At 40.6% G+C, this 16,654-nt stretch overlaps 2 protein-coding genes across 2 annotated transcripts in view; both read left to right on the forward strand.

Annotated features, from left to right (window-relative positions):
- Positions 1-8,995, forward strand: part of LOC102775590 (protein dachsous) — a 29,671-nt gene extending 20,676 nt beyond the window's left edge. The window contains exons 22-30 of the mRNA XM_087842448.1: positions 2,145-2,452; positions 5,291-5,401; positions 6,099-6,290; positions 6,649-6,746; positions 6,824-6,985; positions 7,256-7,444; positions 8,577-8,651; positions 8,735-8,771; positions 8,867-8,995. Of these exons, the coding sequence (XP_087698574.1) occupies positions 2,145-2,452; positions 5,291-5,401; positions 6,099-6,290; positions 6,649-6,746; positions 6,824-6,985; positions 7,256-7,444; positions 8,577-8,651; positions 8,735-8,771; positions 8,867-8,947 (1,253 nt within the window). The 3' untranslated portion in view covers positions 8,948-8,995. The remainder of the gene's footprint in view (positions 1-2,144; positions 2,453-5,290; positions 5,402-6,098; positions 6,291-6,648; positions 6,747-6,823; positions 6,986-7,255; positions 7,445-8,576; positions 8,652-8,734; positions 8,772-8,866) is intronic.
- A 5,597-nt stretch (positions 8,996-14,592) lies between these two features.
- On the forward strand, positions 14,593-16,373 carry LOC148102389 (CD276 antigen homolog). The gene is made up of 3 exons (XM_087842449.1): positions 14,593-14,656; positions 14,749-15,102; positions 15,465-16,373. The coding sequence occupies exons 1-3, from the start codon at positions 14,593-14,595 to the stop codon at positions 15,833-15,835; spliced, it is 789 nt and encodes a 262-aa protein (XP_087698575.1). The 3' UTR covers positions 15,836-16,373.
- Positions 16,374-16,654: the final 281 nt, after the last annotated feature.

A 16,654-nucleotide genomic window follows, 5' to 3' on the forward strand; every position in this document is an offset into this window, starting at 1 on the left:
TAAATATAAGAAGTGTAAGAAATAAATATGCACTTTAAAATTAAAGTAAGGGGAGTAAATATACATTTTTAGGTAAAAAGGATCAATAACAGTATGTCTGTGAAGGTTCTCAGTCATCCAGGTCATCGTAGTCAAAGGAGCTTGCAAAGAAACGTTTCACCTCTCATCCAAGAAGCTTCTTCAGTTCTAAGGTCAAATGGTGGAGAGTCACCAGGGAAGACACAAAGGACGACTGTTTGCCTTTCCTGGACTGCGCTGTGCACATTGAAGAGAATGGCAACCTCAACATCGAAGTTTACCGGAAGCCCACACACACGGACCAGTACCTCCTCTTTGACTCCCATCACCCTCTGGAACACAAACTTGGAGTAATTAGGACCCTACACCACCGGGCAGAACATGTTCCCTCTAAGCCTGAAGGGAAAAAGAAGGAACACACACATGTAAAGGAAGCACTCAAAACGTGCGGCTATCCTAAATGGGCATTCTTAAAGTCAGCAAAGAGGCACAGAAAAGAAGATCAGGCACCAGCGAGGGAGGATAAGAAGGACAGACGCAACAACATTGTCATCCCCTATGTAGCCGGTGTATCAGAGAAACTCAGGAGGGTTTTCTCCAAGCATGACATCCCGGTGTATTTCAGACCCAGCAACACACTCAGACAAAAACTGGTTCACCCGAAAGACAAAACGCCAAAACACAGACTTAACAATGTGGTGTATGCTGTACAGTGCAGCGAGGAATGCCCAGACCTCTACATTGGAGAGACCAAACAGCCACTTCACAAGCGCATGGCACAACATAGAAGAGCATCTAAAGGACAAAGGTCACTCTTTCGAGGATGCCAATGTTCACATTTTGGACAGAGAGGACAGATGGTTTGAAAGAGGAGTCAAAGAAGCATCTATGTCCACTGTGAGCGACCATCTTTGAACAGAGGTGGTGGTTTACGACACCAACTCTCTGCCATCTATAATCCAGTTTTGAGTTCCCTTCCCAGACGCCTTAACGCCCACTCACATCCTGGGCCATCTGACCTCAGGAATTCACATGATAAGGTGGGGCCAGGTTTCACAATGAACTCACCCGAAACTCTGGCTGATTGGGACCCACACCCAGTTCCACACCTTGGCTCAGGCGATTAGAGGATCACGCTTTTCTTTGCAAGCTCCTTTGACGATCAATAACAGTCTAACTTTACAATTTAGAATTGACATTTAAAGTGACCAACGTAGCAGCTTTAAATGTTACAGTATGAGTGAAATAAAGTGACCAACATGAGCAGGATTCCTGAGTGTAGGATTGTCCATAGAGCAACATCTGTATTTACAAAGGCAGTGGTATCAAAGGCTGTTGAGGTTGTTGGGCTTGACAGAAAAGTGTAACTCTGTGTTATCTGCATAGTAATGGTAAGAGATTCCATTAAAACCATTAAGTAGGTGACCCAGTAGTCTGTCAAGGGTGGATTGGACCACCCTTGACTGCTGCCTAACACACATAGTACCTGACCCCTATGGTGCCTCGTGCTATTGGTGGAATTACAGAAGGGCAGGCCCATGACTCCTCTAAGGCTGCACCCAGCCAGGCTCCATGAGCAAAGGGGGCAAACAGGCGCTCTTCCTTGAGCTCCCTTCTCAGCTAATTGTGCCTCCACCCTGGGGGTGGGGACACAATAAGCTTATCCCTGGCAGGGTAAACTGGTTCCTTGGTTAATATCTTCTCATAGGTGTCGTCTGCAGTATGTAGAAATGTGTAAAAATGTTTATGAATAACTCAAACATTAGACACATTTAAAAAACGTATGTTTAGACATAAGGCTATATTTTATTAGTCTTCAGTTCCAGTCACTGTTTGATCAGGATTAGGAATAAATTAATAAATAATGATTTACTGGAAGTTAACATGATTTGACTTTAAAAGCATCTTTTCACAATGTTAACCAGTTCAGTTCAGTTTTATTTCTATAGCATGGAAAATTATTCGACTCAGCTAAGAATTACACAAAAAAACTGACAGAAATTTCAGTATGTACTAAGAAATCCTAAATTTTGTATGGACCGTTAAGTTTCGATGCATTTAAAAAATTAGCTCCACCTGTGTGGGAGTTTAACCCATGAGCATTCTGTGCTATAATTTCCCTGCAGCTCGTGTTGTGGTGAATCTGAAGATTTCCAGTCTGACGGAGACTGTGGCCTTCCTGAGCTCCTCCTATAACTTCAGCCTGCCTGAGAACCAGGAAGCAGGGGTTTTGGTAGGCCAGGTCACTGCCTCCTCAGGAAGCAACCTTTACAATGTCACGTATTCGCTGAATACACACAAAGACCTGTTCTCCATAAACCTCAGTGGAGGTATCTTCACCAAAGCACAGCTCGACAAAGAACAGCAGGAATGGTACTTCTTGGACGTGGAGGTTGTGGACACACGGAATCCACCTACATCAGCAATGACGACGGTATTGACTTTAACAAAAATGAGCTATTTCACTGATTGCAGAGGAACAGAGGAAGGGAACAGAATTAGATAGACGGTATGTCAAGATGGCACAGCAAATGTGATCTGGTGTGTTTACAACAGACTAGCATAAAGTTTTCATGAAGTCTTATTATATACAAGGCCCATGTATAGAGCTCCTTGGCAATCCAAGCATTGCCAAGGAGAAGGACCCCGGTTGAGGTCCTTCTCTCACCCCAACCGGTCGCAGCAGATGGCCCCGCCCCTCCCTGAGCCTGGTTCTGCCGGAGGTTTCTTCCTGTTAAAAGGGAGTTTTTCCTTCCCACTGTCGCCAAAGTGCTGCTCTTAGGGGGTCATATGATTGTTGGGTTTTTCTCTGTATCTATGAAGCGCCTTGAGGTGACTTTTGTTGTGATTTGGCGCTATATAAATAAAATTGAATTGAATTGAATTGAATTGACCAAATACGTGTCCATGTATTTTAAATTTTAATTAATTAATTGTAAAGTAATCCTTGAGTTTACTTGTAGTGTTATTAACATGAGATTAGTCTCAAAGTCAGGAAATTAATTATTACAGTAGCAGGGATAAATACATACAGCATAACCTAACTACAATAATACTATACCAAAACAATACTGTAGTACTGTATTGCACAGTTTTGTTTTTTGTTTGGTTCTGTATATCTATGTGTATGTATATACACAGATATGACACAAAATACAGTTGATGAGAGAGAGAGAGAAGTCTAGCAAAAACTAAATGCTTCATAGTGCAGTGGACAGTGTTGCACATTGAGATATGTGCAGACCATGTGTGTATCCTCATGTTCATTTCTGTTAGACATAGTAGACTGGGGGAAAAAAAGGCATCCAAAATCTCTCCTGGGTACGGCAACCTGTCACTGAAGGAGCTTCTTAGTGCTGCATGAGGTGGGAGGATGGTAGCTTAGCTACTGTTCTCCTGTTGCTCACTGTTTCCATTGAGTCAAGAGGTTATCCCAGCATAGAGCTGGCCTTCTTGATCAAACTCTTTAGTTTCTTTCTGTCCCCAGCAGAGCTACTGCTGCCCCAGCAGACTTACACCATAAGAGATGGCTGATGCCACCACAGAGTCATAGGAGCTATACCTGCACTCCAAAACACCCAAGTCTCAGTAGGAGATGCCGACTGTTTCTGTAGATGGCATTTGTGTTAGTCGTTAATAACCAGGTACTTATGATACCAGGTACCATGATCTCAATATCCGTTCCATGGATGGTTACTTCTGAAAGTGGAGGATGTTTGCGCCTGCAAAAGTCCTTGTTATACCCATGGGGGACATGTCCAACAACTGAGTCATCAGAGACTCAAAAGCAGTTAGCCGAGTTGTAGAAACGGATCCAGGACTTCTGCTTGTGGGTCATCTGTACTGCCGAGGAGCCCATCACCAACACAATTCTTGATCTATACGTACTGAGGCCTGTTGGTAAGGTAGTCCAGAATTCATGTGGTGAGGTGATGGTCCACATCTTTGTACTCCTGCCATGATTGTGGGTATGATAGTGTTAAAAGCAATAGGAAAAGATATACTCAGCTATGTACTGGAGGTCAGGGGCAGCACCCAGGCAATGTAGTGGATAAGTGTGAAAAGAGTTAAGGTGGGGATGGGCAGTCACTAGAATGAAAACTACTGGTTGTGGCAGTGGTTGCTGCACCCGGCAGATGATGAATCTGCCTTATCTGAGTTTACTCACTGTAATCCAAACAAGCAACAGAAAATTCTGTTTCTTAAAGCCCGAGATGGATCTAAGACCCCTCCAGACTCGAGGGGGATTGTTCAGCAGCAACTGCGGCTACGTCCACACGTACCCGGGTATTTTTGAAAACGCAGATTTTTCTATGCGTTTGCACCTTTCGTCCACATGTAAACGGCGTTTTCGGTCACTGAAAACGGAGATTTTTAAAAACTCCGGCCAGGGTGGATATTTTTGAAAACTCAGTTTTTGCATTTACGTGTGGACGAGAAAAACGGAGAAAACGCAGAAAACGCAGCGTCAAAGGTGTGCGCCTTTTTTGACGTCACACTGTGCGCCACATTATTGTTTCGGTGAAATGAATTTCTACAATACTGTTACTGTTAATTGTTCTCTCTGCAGTGTTTAAATGCTTACATATACACACACAGTTACTGTCCCTCCACACATACGACTCGGTTCTGCTTCTATGCCCCAGCTTTGTTTACTTTTTCCCACTGAGGATTCTAGACTTCTGATTGGCCAACATTTCTACATGGTTAGGAATATATCGCCACCTGCTGCTTTGGCATGTTCCTAACAGCGTTTTCCTTCATTTCTGCCTTTATGTGTGGACGGGATTATTTTTTAAAACGAAAACGGAAAATCTTCGTTTTCAAAAATACTCGTGTACGTGTGGACGTAACCTGGTTCTCCATCCTCTGTTTGAAGGTGTCCCCCTCTCCTCAGCGATCTCTTTACAACCTTCATTTCTTCCTTGATTCCTCACTTGAGCGTGGACTTGATTCTCCTTTTCTGCTTAAGGGCAGAGTGAGTGATCCACGGTTTATTGTTAGAGAAACACAGTACAGTCCCGGTGGGTATGGCATTATCTACACAGATATTAAAGTAGTCCATAATGCAATTGTAAGGTCAAATACCTACAGTCATTCAAATCATGCTTTACTTATCGCCTTGTTTTTAAGCTCTAGGCAAGGTTACCTAAGCATTAAGAAGCCAAAGACTCTCATTGCTGTCTAATCATTTTACAGACTAGAGGAATGTGACGTTGAAATGCTTTAAGCGTTGCACAGAAATTCTCTTCAATGTTTCTTTCTGTCTCAGGTTAGAGTTCAGGTGAAGGATGTGAACGAGTCGCCACAGTTTCCCCCAAAGGTTTATAGTGCCTCCATATTCAGCATCGCCCCCTATAAAACTCCTGTCATCCAAGTGAAGGTAAACACACCCAACTTTTTCCGTTTCCATCTGTCTGGAAATAATATAATGGTTCTGCGAATGTTTGCCTCCTTTGATTTTATGTTTACATAAAAGGCATCTGCTATCATGCAATGTACTTTGAACTGAAATCCACTCAGCAATCTGTTCATGGTTAATGTGTCTGTGAGCATGAAGCACACCACATCACCAGGAATCAGAGAAAAGCATTCACAGCAACACTTCCTACATCTTCCAGTATCTCAAGTCTCCTGGCTGAGTAATCACCAATGAAAACACTAAATCAGTCAGTGTGACGTGTGCACTGCCAGTAAACACAGCAACAAGAAACATCTGGTGAAGTTAAAAAGATACGTCAAAGATGAAGATTTATGCTTAAAAATGTAAAACTAAAAGCTGTTTCTCCTAAGTAAATAAAAATGCAGCAATATTATTGGCTAACTGTGCTCAGAATATAAAAAGAACAATTTGCAAAAGAGTGACAATTATTACAAATTTAAATAAATTACATTGTTAAAACTGAAGCATAAATGATTAAGCAGCATTATACTGCTGTCACTCACTGATGTGGAGCTAGTTTGGCTAACTTAGTTTTAGACTTTTGGTTTAATCCAGTAGCTCACAAATTAGTATCAACTACAATCGACTGCATTAGTCCATAAAGGTTTTAAGTGCTTTTTTTGCTCTCTACCTCCAGGCTTCAGATCCTGATGTTGGAGATGTGGGGCAGCTGGTCTACAGTTTGACAGCAGAAAGTCCTTATTTTGACATTAACCCATCCTCAGGTCTGGTCTATGTGATCTCAGCTACAGAACTGGCTGGACAGACAGCTAAACTGGAGGTGAAGGCCACTGATCCCCACGATCTTCATGCTACCGCTGTAGTGGAGGTGAGTGTTTAAGACCAGATGAAGACAGGTAAATCTGATGAGATGATAACTGCAAGCTTTTTAAATTCAAATATCTTTATTGGCATCATCATTGAAGGACACATTCGAAACCTGTACCTAAATAAAAGCGATACCTTTAAAAGCTTAGTTCACAGGGTGAGCAGCCCCCCCTGCTCCAACGAATAAAAGCAAAAGTCTTTATTAATAATAATTACACAAAAAAGAACTGATAGCTGATTTTCATATGCATAAATACAAAGTATTTCCTTTTAATTCATCTTCTTGTTTATTTTGTTCAATAAAACAGGTTAATAAGAAGTTAAATTCCAAGTTAAATTAATCTCTCTTCTGCCCCCAGGTGATGGTTCAGGCAAGTGCAAGCAGCTCCAACATTGTGACCATCTCACTTAATCAGCCTGCTAACATTGTGGAGAAGAAAGTTGAAGATTTATCGACGTAAGACAGGTTTAGCTGGTTAAAGCTTGCTTTCTATGATCCACTTCTGTTAGTTCTAATAGATTTTTGTCTCCCAGGTCTTTGGGCAAAGTTCTGGGCTGGACTGTGAACATCGTTCAGGTGTTCAGCGCCAACGATGGATCCACCGGCACCCGAAACCTGAGAGTTTCTGTGAGGACTTTGGTCCGCTTCTTTGTTGTAGATGGAGGCCAGGTTGTTTCCTCTGAAGCAGTCATAAAGTAAGAGACTGACTTCTAATGTGTTCTACATCTGTTAGACACTCAGTATTGTTTTGTTTTGGTTTTTAGCAAACTTGCCTGAAATTCATTAGTCTGAGTAATGCTGATTTTGAGTAATTTTCCAGAGTTTTGACCATTTTGACCAGTTTGAAATCTAAACCTGGTCTCATAAAAATTAACTTCTATATTTAGATATAATCAGGGAAAGATCACCGTGTAAAAAGGTAATGTGACAGATTTCTTTTGACCTCTTGCTGTCTGATCCACCAGGAAACTGCAGAGCCAATCAGATGCTGTGAATGCAGAGCTGTCTCAGTTGTTTGGGGAGGAGCTTCATTTTGATGTTGAGATGGTGGACCCTCAAGGGTCCACCTCCAATCAGGCGCTGGTCATGGCACTGGGCGTCCTGTTTGGGCTGAGCACCCTGGGATTGATTCTTGCTGTTGCGTTTCTCATCAGGTGAGATTGCAGTGTTTCAACTGTTGCTTAAACAGGTTAAATTGTTTTCCCAGCTCAAAAGCAGACAATAATTGTCCAAGTGGACAAAAAAGAAAATACTGCTGCTTCAAATTTGTAATTTAACTCCTTATTTCTATACTGTTGTTTTTAAAAATGGCAAAGTTTATCAGCTGCACGGTGGCACGGTGGTTAGCACTGTTGCCGCACAGCAAGAAGGTCCTGAGTTCAATTCCACCATCAGGCCGGGGTCTTTCTGTGTGGAGTTTGCATGTTCTCCCCGTGTTTGCGTGGGTTGCCTCCGGGTACTCCGGCTTCCTCCCACCGTCCAAAGACATGCAGCTTGTGGGGATAGGTTAATTGGATAATCCAAATTACCACTAGGTGTGAATGTGCGAATGGTTGTTTGTCCCTGTGTGTTGGCCCTGCGACAGACTGGCGACCTGTCCAGGGTGTACTCTCGCCCTATGACAGCTGGGATAGGCTCCAGCGACCCTGAAAAGGAGAAGCGAGCGAATGGATGGATGGATGGTAAAGTTTATCAAATTTGTTTATCATTCAATTCAAATCAGTTTTATTCATATATTGCCAAGTCACAACAACAATCGCCCCTACAACGTTAGAAAGAAACCCCAACATTCACACGACCCCCTATGAGCAAGCACTTGTCAACAGTGGGAAAGAAAAACTCCCTTTTAACATGCAAGCAATACCAGGCCAGACCTCAACTGGTTTGGAGTGGAGAAAAGACACACAGTGATTTAAAAAGTATGAATATATAGAATTAAACTTGAATATATAGAATAAATTAACCTTATGTTGAGGTTTTTTTAATTCTCTGCCTGGCATCAGCTGAACTATTTCAGTACTTTGTAGAGTTTGATAACTGTTTTGCGACAGCTGTTCAAACTGCAAATAGTACAAATAATTTTGAGTCTATATTGCGTCACCTTAAAGGTCATATTGAAGATCCCCCCCTACCCAGGGGGAAATTGCACCCAAAGGCATAGCTTCTGGGATCACTGGGACCCCTCTACTGCTGCAACTTCACAGTGGGCATAAAACGGCCTTAATTGGGCCCTACATTTTACTCAGTCTAACTGGTTTATTGATTGATTTATGTTTATCCTGACAGGTTCTATAGGAAGGGGAAACATCAGAAGAGTTCAGACAAAGTACATCTTAACAAACAGTCTTCAATGAGTTACATGTAAGATGTCTAAGAAATTTATTTTATATCACAGTTGTGTATGTCAAGCATTTTTTAAATGTTGACTTCCTGTTATATTTCAGAAATAGCTCTCAAAAACCTTCACACACCTCTGAACAGGTAAATAAAATTTACCCAAATGTTGCTGCTGATCGGTGATTTGTGTTACAGAAAAGCTCACATGAGTTTATTGATCGATGTGTTTATCCTGACAGGTTCCAGGGAAAAGGGAAACATCAGATCCCAGACCGTCAAGTCCGTCGTCTGAGTCTATGACCAGCAGCCAGCATTTCTGAGCTGAAAGTGTTTCTACATGATATAAGAATCAACACCATAAACACAATTCAATTCAATTCAATTTTATTTATATAGCGCCAAATCACAACAAATGTCGCCTCAAGGCGCTTCATAGATACAGAGAAAAACCCAACAATCATATGACCCCCTATGAGCAAGCACTTTGGCGACAGTGGGAAGGAAAAACTCCCTTTTAACAGGAAGAAACCTCCGGCAGAACCAGGCTCAGGGAGGGGCGGCCAATAACTGAACATTTATTTAATTTTTCCACTTGTGTTGATATTTTATTTTTTAATGAATGAACATGAATGAAAATGAGAGTGAATAAAAGTTGAGAGGCACAAGATGTACAGAAATAAACTACAAGAATGATTATTATTTTCTGAAAGTTATTCAGAAAACAAATGCAAAACTTTGGCTGTGAAAAGTTGAGCCTTTCTGAACGAGAATATTCTAGATATGCAAAGGTTTTAGTGCTCCCTTTTAAACACTCACACAGAGCACATACATATAAAGAGACACTGACATACAGAAAGGAGGGCCGACTCTGTCTGTTCTAATTCTTGAATCGGAAAATGAATCAAATTATAGTAGAAATTGTTTTAAATAACACTGCATTATGTAAACAGAGTTCAGAAGTAAAGCAGCAATGAAAATGTGCACAGGCTCATGGAGATTTTTGTTTTATCCAAGTAAGGCACACACTGATTAAAGCAGAGTATAAGAATATATACAGTAAAAATAATCAAAGTTACTGTAATTTCCCATATCCATCAAGAGTTACATATGTTATATCAAGTTCACCACCAATTATGTCTGAAGCTAGGCAACAAAAAGGGCAGATTATACAATTCTTAATTCTAATATACAACATGTTCCCAGTGTGCTTTTTGTTTACAGACAGCAGGTCAGAAAGCGACTGCTTTGAATCTGTAGAAAGCTTTTTATCTCAACTGTATAGATATTATTCCAGCAGTAGTCACATAGTGGTTCCACTTACTGCTTTAACCCCTTACGGGGCTGCCATCCCAGGATCTTCACCTCAGCAACCATCCGACTGCAGTACTTGGGAACTGTTACATTTAGCAATATGCGACACATGTTCTGATTCAGATGTCTAAAGTAATTTTCTGTTCAAAGCTCCACTTTGGCTTCAGTGGCTGTGATTTTAGATGTATTGTTTATCAGCTCTACAAGTTTATTTGGTTCAGTTTTTAAAACGGTGCTATAAGTTTCTTCTTTCTGGATTAAATTAAAAAATAACAGATTAAGTATAAATGAAATGAATGTCTAAAGATCAAAAAAAAATAATAATAACAGCGACCTCGTGTAACTGATGTATTTTACTGTCGTGGTGATGGAATTTCCGGCTCTTTTTAGAGATCCGGCTCTTTCGGCTCCGAACCGGCTCTTCGGGTTGTTTTGTTGCTTTAATTAATTTATTATTAACAACAATATAAAATTATGCACAAAAGGAATTACTAATGTAAAAAAAAAAGTGGTTTTATTTATATATGTTTATATATAAATATATGCGGTGGCCCCTAGAGACAAAACACGTACAAACGCCAAAACACATTTCTAGCATTAACTGAACTTCAAAACAGAGCTACTTAGATCACTTAAATTACACAATTGAAAGCATGTGTGTATTGTTTGTGTATTTATACACAAGTACTCATATATATACAAATAATTTTTTAAAAATATGTTCATTTACCTGTTATTACCTCACACCAAATCCAGTCGTTGGTACTTGCTGGCTTGTGTAGCCACTAGGTAACAAAAGCTCAACACTGGCATCCTGGAGCACTTCTGTTGTGTTTTGGAGTTTTTATGTGTTTTGGAGTTTTTATGTGTTTTGAAGTTTGCACATGTTTTGCCTCTAGGGGCCACCGTAAATATACTTTTATTTATTCACTCCACATAAAATGTAATAAATACATCATATAATACAAAAACAGTTCAACTTTTAACTCTTTAAATTTTCAGCTTTTTCCTTTTAAACCAGCGGTTTCCTTTTTTGCGCCACGGACCGGTTTATGCCCGACAATATTTTCCCGGACCGGCCTTTAAGGTGTCGCGGATAAATACAACAAAATAAAACTAGTACCGGTACCGAAAAAAAGAAGATTTATTCATAACACACGTGAAAAGACCCAGGAAAACCGAGTTAACGATAAAAACGATAACAAAATAACGCTGAAAACCGATAAAAACCCTGAAAACTATACATTTCACACCTGAGCCTCAACTCTCGCAGCCCGGTACCAAACGACTACCGGTCCGAGGCCCGGGGGTTGGGGACCGCTGTTTTAAACAATTTTAAAGTGAAACAACACAAAACACTGCAAACCACAACACAATTAAATATAAATTAAAATATGAAAACAAAAAGAAGATGCATATTCTCTGTCATATGGGCCTGCATGAATAAACTTTCTGAATCCTTTATCATCTGCAACTGAAAATAGTTGTGGATGATTACTATACCTTTGTAATGTGACGTTGTTGTCCCTGGCTCTCTTTCTCTCTCTCTCCCTCCCGCTCTGTTCCGCACGATATCGTGTTGGTGTTGTTCCCAGATCATCATACTAAAGGTTGTTCCAGGATCAACATTGCAAGTGACCAATCAGAATGTTGTGATGTCATACTTTTGCGACTTCAGGAAAAACCGCCGTAAAACAAAAAAACTGTACTTAAGCTGCGAGAAACCGCCTCTGTCTGCCGATCAACGGACCCTAACCCTGACCCTTTAATAAACGGTAAGCAGAACTGATATTGTCCTTGCAACATTGGAATTTCATAAATGCACGAATGGCTTGGCCCGCAAAAGAATAACATCACAACAATGTGATTGGTCACTTGCAATGTTGAACCTGGAACAACATTTTTATGATGATCTGGGAACAACACCAACACGACGATATCAGATCATCCCTCTGTTCCTGTGCTACTGCGAGTGTAACTACCGCCCCTCCTCCCAGCACAAAGCACAAGGCTCACGTGCGGAGTGAAGCGGAAAAAAGTGAGAGAGAGAGAGGGTGAGAGAAGGAAAAAAAACCCAGGGCTTGCGATAAGGAGCCGGCTCGCGTCGTTCACGTCAAAGACCCGGCTCTTTGCGGTCAATAGCTACTGCGAAGATATACTCCAGAATCAGAATCGTGTTTATTGGCCAAGTATATGTGCAGACACATACAAGGAATTTGGTTCCGGTAGATGGTGGCTCTCAAGCACAGCAATGTAAAACACACACACACACACACACACACACACACACACGTGTCTATATATACATTATACATACATACACAAAGCTGTGTAAACCAACTATAAATAAGTCCACTGTCATCTCTACAGTTTTAAGAGTGTTCAGCTCCAGATTGTGCTGACTGCACCAGAGTACCAGCTGCTCAACTTCCTGCCAGTATGCAGACTCATCACAATCCTGAATGAGGCCAATGACAGTGGTGTCATCTGCAAACTTTAGGGGTTTAACAGCCGAGTTCTTGGAGGTGCAGTCATGTCCAAATCATGTCCAAAATTCAAAAAAAGGAAAGATCGCGTTAAGTTACAAAGAGCAGAAGGTGGGAACACTCACCACTGTTGTGTCATAAAAAATCGAATGATCAATTTTGACGTTTAAAGAGTTTAAATCGATCAGTTGTTTACATCACTCAACACAAGCAGAACTGCAGCAGAAGACACATCGTCCACATTCAGAAGCATATCTCTGTGTAGTGACTGGTCTTGTGATTTAAACAGGCAAATGTTCAACATTCAAACTACAGGTGAACAATAGTCAAACCAGATGTTTCCCCGTTACGTCAATATCAACTAGTCAAGTACACACCTACACAGCATGTTAACAAACCGTGAAAAAAAGCCACACAAAAAATGAATGATTGCTGGTAACGGTTTCTATACATTAGTGTTTACGAAGGGTATGTTGTGACTTACCTTAAAAATTACAGTGGTCCCTCGCTATAACGCGGTTCACCTTTCACCTTGCTGTTTCGCGGATTTTTTTAGTGCAAGTTTTCATGCTTATTTTTACGTCACATTGTGTCCTGCGTCCTAATCGCTGCAGACGATCTCCTCCGTGACGTCTCTCGTGTACAGTACAGAATCGCTGCATCAATCGCTAGCAGTGTGACTCTGAAGTGCAGTACTGTATGTCCACGATGTCCACGAAACGTTTTGCACCATCAAAAAATAAAATTGGCTACTTTTTTTCACCTATTGCTGGTTATTTTTAGTAACACCCGTGATAAATGAGGGACAGCTGAGAAATATAACATTTGAATCCCTTTTCTCTTTTGCTCTGAGGCGCAAGGAAAAATATCGACAAGTCGATGAACATCATTTACAGATATATTGGGTAAATGCCCGAGACATCTATAGAAATGTAAATTGCCGCTTGATTCATTCATTTGCTTAACTTGTTTTGGACCGTAAACCAGGCGCGAATAGGACACCGGAAACAAAGCTCCCCACAGGAGTTTCCGCACCGGAAGTAGCATATGCTAACGTGCACATAGTCTATTAGCATACTCCTGGCCATATCAAAGAGTGTGCGCCAATTTTGTTCAGCAGTAATATGAATAGCAAGTGGTTTGAAGGATTCTGGCAGTCCCTTCAAAACCAATAACCCATCACTCGGTGTTTCACCAGCATTTTTCAGGGCAGTGATAGCTGTCTCTGCTCTATAACATAGTCAAACTCTCACTGCTGGACTTTTGGAGCGAAGTCAGTTCTGTATACAGACTAATTATACGAGGCTTTTGTCATCCAGAAACTGGATCAGCTCCGCATATATCTCTGCATTTTTTGGTGTGTCTTCTTCTCCCTCCATGTTGGTAGGCTGCTTCAAAATAATGTCTCTTAGTCCTTGCAAACGAAGGTGGGCCACAAGCATGGTATACTGATCCTCAACGGGTACACTGTACATTGCGACGCTTCTCTCGGTGGCAAAAACACTTTAACTCCTTTAGAAACTTTGTAGTTATCTGGGCCCATAGCCCGTTAGCAGAAGTATGAAAATGGGCAGAGAAGTCCGACATCAATAGTAAACTGCACTGACAATGATTAGGGAGGAATAAACACACATCGGCCTTCAGCCATTTTTGATGAATGAACACGCCCCCCGAGAGAGCGCAACTTTATTACTAGCCAACAAACACACACGTACACCATGCATCAAACAGAACACAAACCCACTGGCCGTTTCCATAACTGAGAGCATTTTCTTTCTTCATGTCAACTGAACCTCTGTGCTACGATAGCAGGAGGCTCTAATGTTTTTTAAGACCGATGCTGTTTCCCCAACGAGCATCAATATTGATTAATTATATCCTTATACGCAATTTTCCCTGTTTTGAGTCCAGCTTTGAATCCCTTGGGGAGTGCATCAAGAAGGATATGATGCACCATTGGCTACAAAAATCTGTCAAATCCAATATGTGGACTTACATACTCTGACTCCTCTGGGTTAAGGGAGTAGCTAAAGTAGCTTTTACTTTGTTATACTTAAATGCACTTTGCACCCTCTTGTTCGATTAGTAAAAAAGCAAAAAAATCCATTTGATTAAAACAGTTGCAAACTGATCCTGCTCATTTTAACTGTCCTTTCAGGTAAATAATCATGGCCTCCTGTGGTACTCTTTTATTCATTTTCACTGTCCTCTGTGTCACTGCAGTCAAGAGTGGTAAGTTTATTTATAATCGGAGAACTTTAAGCATGGAATGGTGTTTGGTACTCATGTGACGTCATATCTAATTTTGCTTTCTTTTTCTACAGAATTTGTGAAAGTGGAAGGCAAAGCTGAAAATGTGGGACAATATGGCCAACATTCACTGCTGGAGTGTGTCGTTAAAAAAACAACAGATATAATTGATCCAAATATTCGTGTGGTGGCTTGGAAAAAACTGACCTCTTCCGAAGACGAAGGTGATCTCCTGTTGGGTTTCAATAGAGGGAGATTGGACCGGCCAAAGCGAGGCTACAGGTTTGCTGAACCATTATGGGACGAGAAGAACATGAATGTATCTCTGCTCATAACCAACACTGCAGTGGCAGACGATGGAGATTACGAGCGCATAGTGATTACAGACAGTGGTGATGACAGGATGGTCACTACGCTTAAAGTGCAAGGTAAAACTGAAACATTTGACAGCATTTTAGCAAAGATTAATCATCATTTTGAAACAAGATTTTAAGTAAGAAATAAATTTTTTACATATTCATTTGTATCTTCTTATCACATATACAGTATTATGGCTATCATATATTCTTATTATAATTATTACATCTTATGTAATGTCATTTTATTTAATTAACATTAAGGTGCAATCTTCATCTCAGTGATCATGTTTTTGTTTTGTTTTCTTTAGCCAAATACAGCACACTACACCTGAGAAAATTACTGTTGACAGCTTTTACATGTCGCAACTTTTTATTAATGTCAAGGTGCAATGGTCAGCTCAGTGATTGTGCTTTCCATTTTGTCTCTGCAGCTAGATACAGTGTCCCAACTGTACACTCCATCCCTGAGAAAGTTGACCCAAACTCAGACATTACCCTGATCTGTGAGTCTCACGGAGGCTACCCACAGGGAACACTTCGCTGGTTTGCTGAAGAGAATCATGACTGGACAAAAAGCTCTGAAATGGAGGTGACACAGTCAGACGATGGTTTGTTTCAACTCACAAGCAGACTGTTTTTGTTACGAGGATCCACTTTCCTGAAGTATACCTGTGCTGTGTTCAATGCCAGTGGAGGCAAAGAGAATGACAAAACATTTGAAATGCCAGCACCATCAGGAGAAACAACAGAACGTTCAGGTATACTTTATTGCAAAATATTGTGCACCACATGTGAGGCATGATCTGATATCATAATCTCAGCAAACATGCACATGCCCACAGTTGGTAGGTGTGGGTGAACTGCTCGGCTGCGTGGGCAGGGCAAAACCACACATCCCATATGGGCCTCAAGTGAGTGTGCACATACAGGATCCAAAGCAGTTTTGCCCTTTGAGGCTCCCAAGAGGGAATTACGTGGGCACCCACAGTTAATGACAAAACCTATGTGGATCCCATAAATCTAGCTTCAAATTTGGGTCCTTCGTGTTCAAGTTTTCAGATGGAATTTCAGGAGAAATATCTGTCTTTCAAAAAGATTTAATTTGCTTTGGCAGTTGAAATTAAAAGTTTACAGCGCTGGACCTTTGTAACAATCTGCCTCACAAAAAGGCTGACCCTGAATCAGGCGGTGCAGGTTTTATACTACGACTAGTACTGTCAATAGATTTTAAAAAATTAACTAATTAATCGCACAATTTTCTGTAATTAATCGCAATTACTTGATCAATGACCTGGTTGCAATTACATTTCTTCAGCTTCATAAGCTTGTAACTGACATTTATGCAATATAATGAAGTAAATGTAGAATAAACACAAAGAATGTATGCTTCAATTCAAAGAGAATTTGAATAGTCTTTTAACAAATTTAATTATTTACTGTAATTTACTGTGAAATATAACTTTTAAAAACCTATATACTAATAGGTAAGTATACAGTAATATATAATGTATATTAGTGCTGTCAAATAATTAAAATATTTAATCAGATTCATCACAGGGTTACTGTGGATTAATTTTGATTACTCACGATATAGCATTTAGTTTTATTCTATACTAATTGC

This window comes from Neolamprologus brichardi, chromosome 6 (genome assembly GCF_056152115.1).
Source record: "Neolamprologus brichardi isolate AB-2024 chromosome 6, ASM5615211v1, whole genome shotgun sequence".
Classification (NCBI taxonomy): Eukaryota; Metazoa; Chordata; class Actinopteri; order Cichliformes; family Cichlidae; genus Neolamprologus; species Neolamprologus brichardi.

Bases quoted from the DNA above. Each gene is read 5' to 3' on its own strand.
- LOC148102389 (XM_087842449.1), top strand. From the start codon at position 14,593: ATGGCCTCCTGTGGTACTCTTTTATTCATTTTCACTGTCCTCTGTGTC. The intron at 14,657-14,748 runs GTAAGTTTATTT...CTTTTTCTACAG, and splicing joins TGTCACTGCAGTCAAGAGTG to AATTTGTGAAAGTGGAAGGC. The intron at 15,103-15,464 runs GTAAAACTGAAA...TTGTCTCTGCAG, and splicing joins CACTACGCTTAAAGTGCAAG to CTAGATACAGTGTCCCAACT.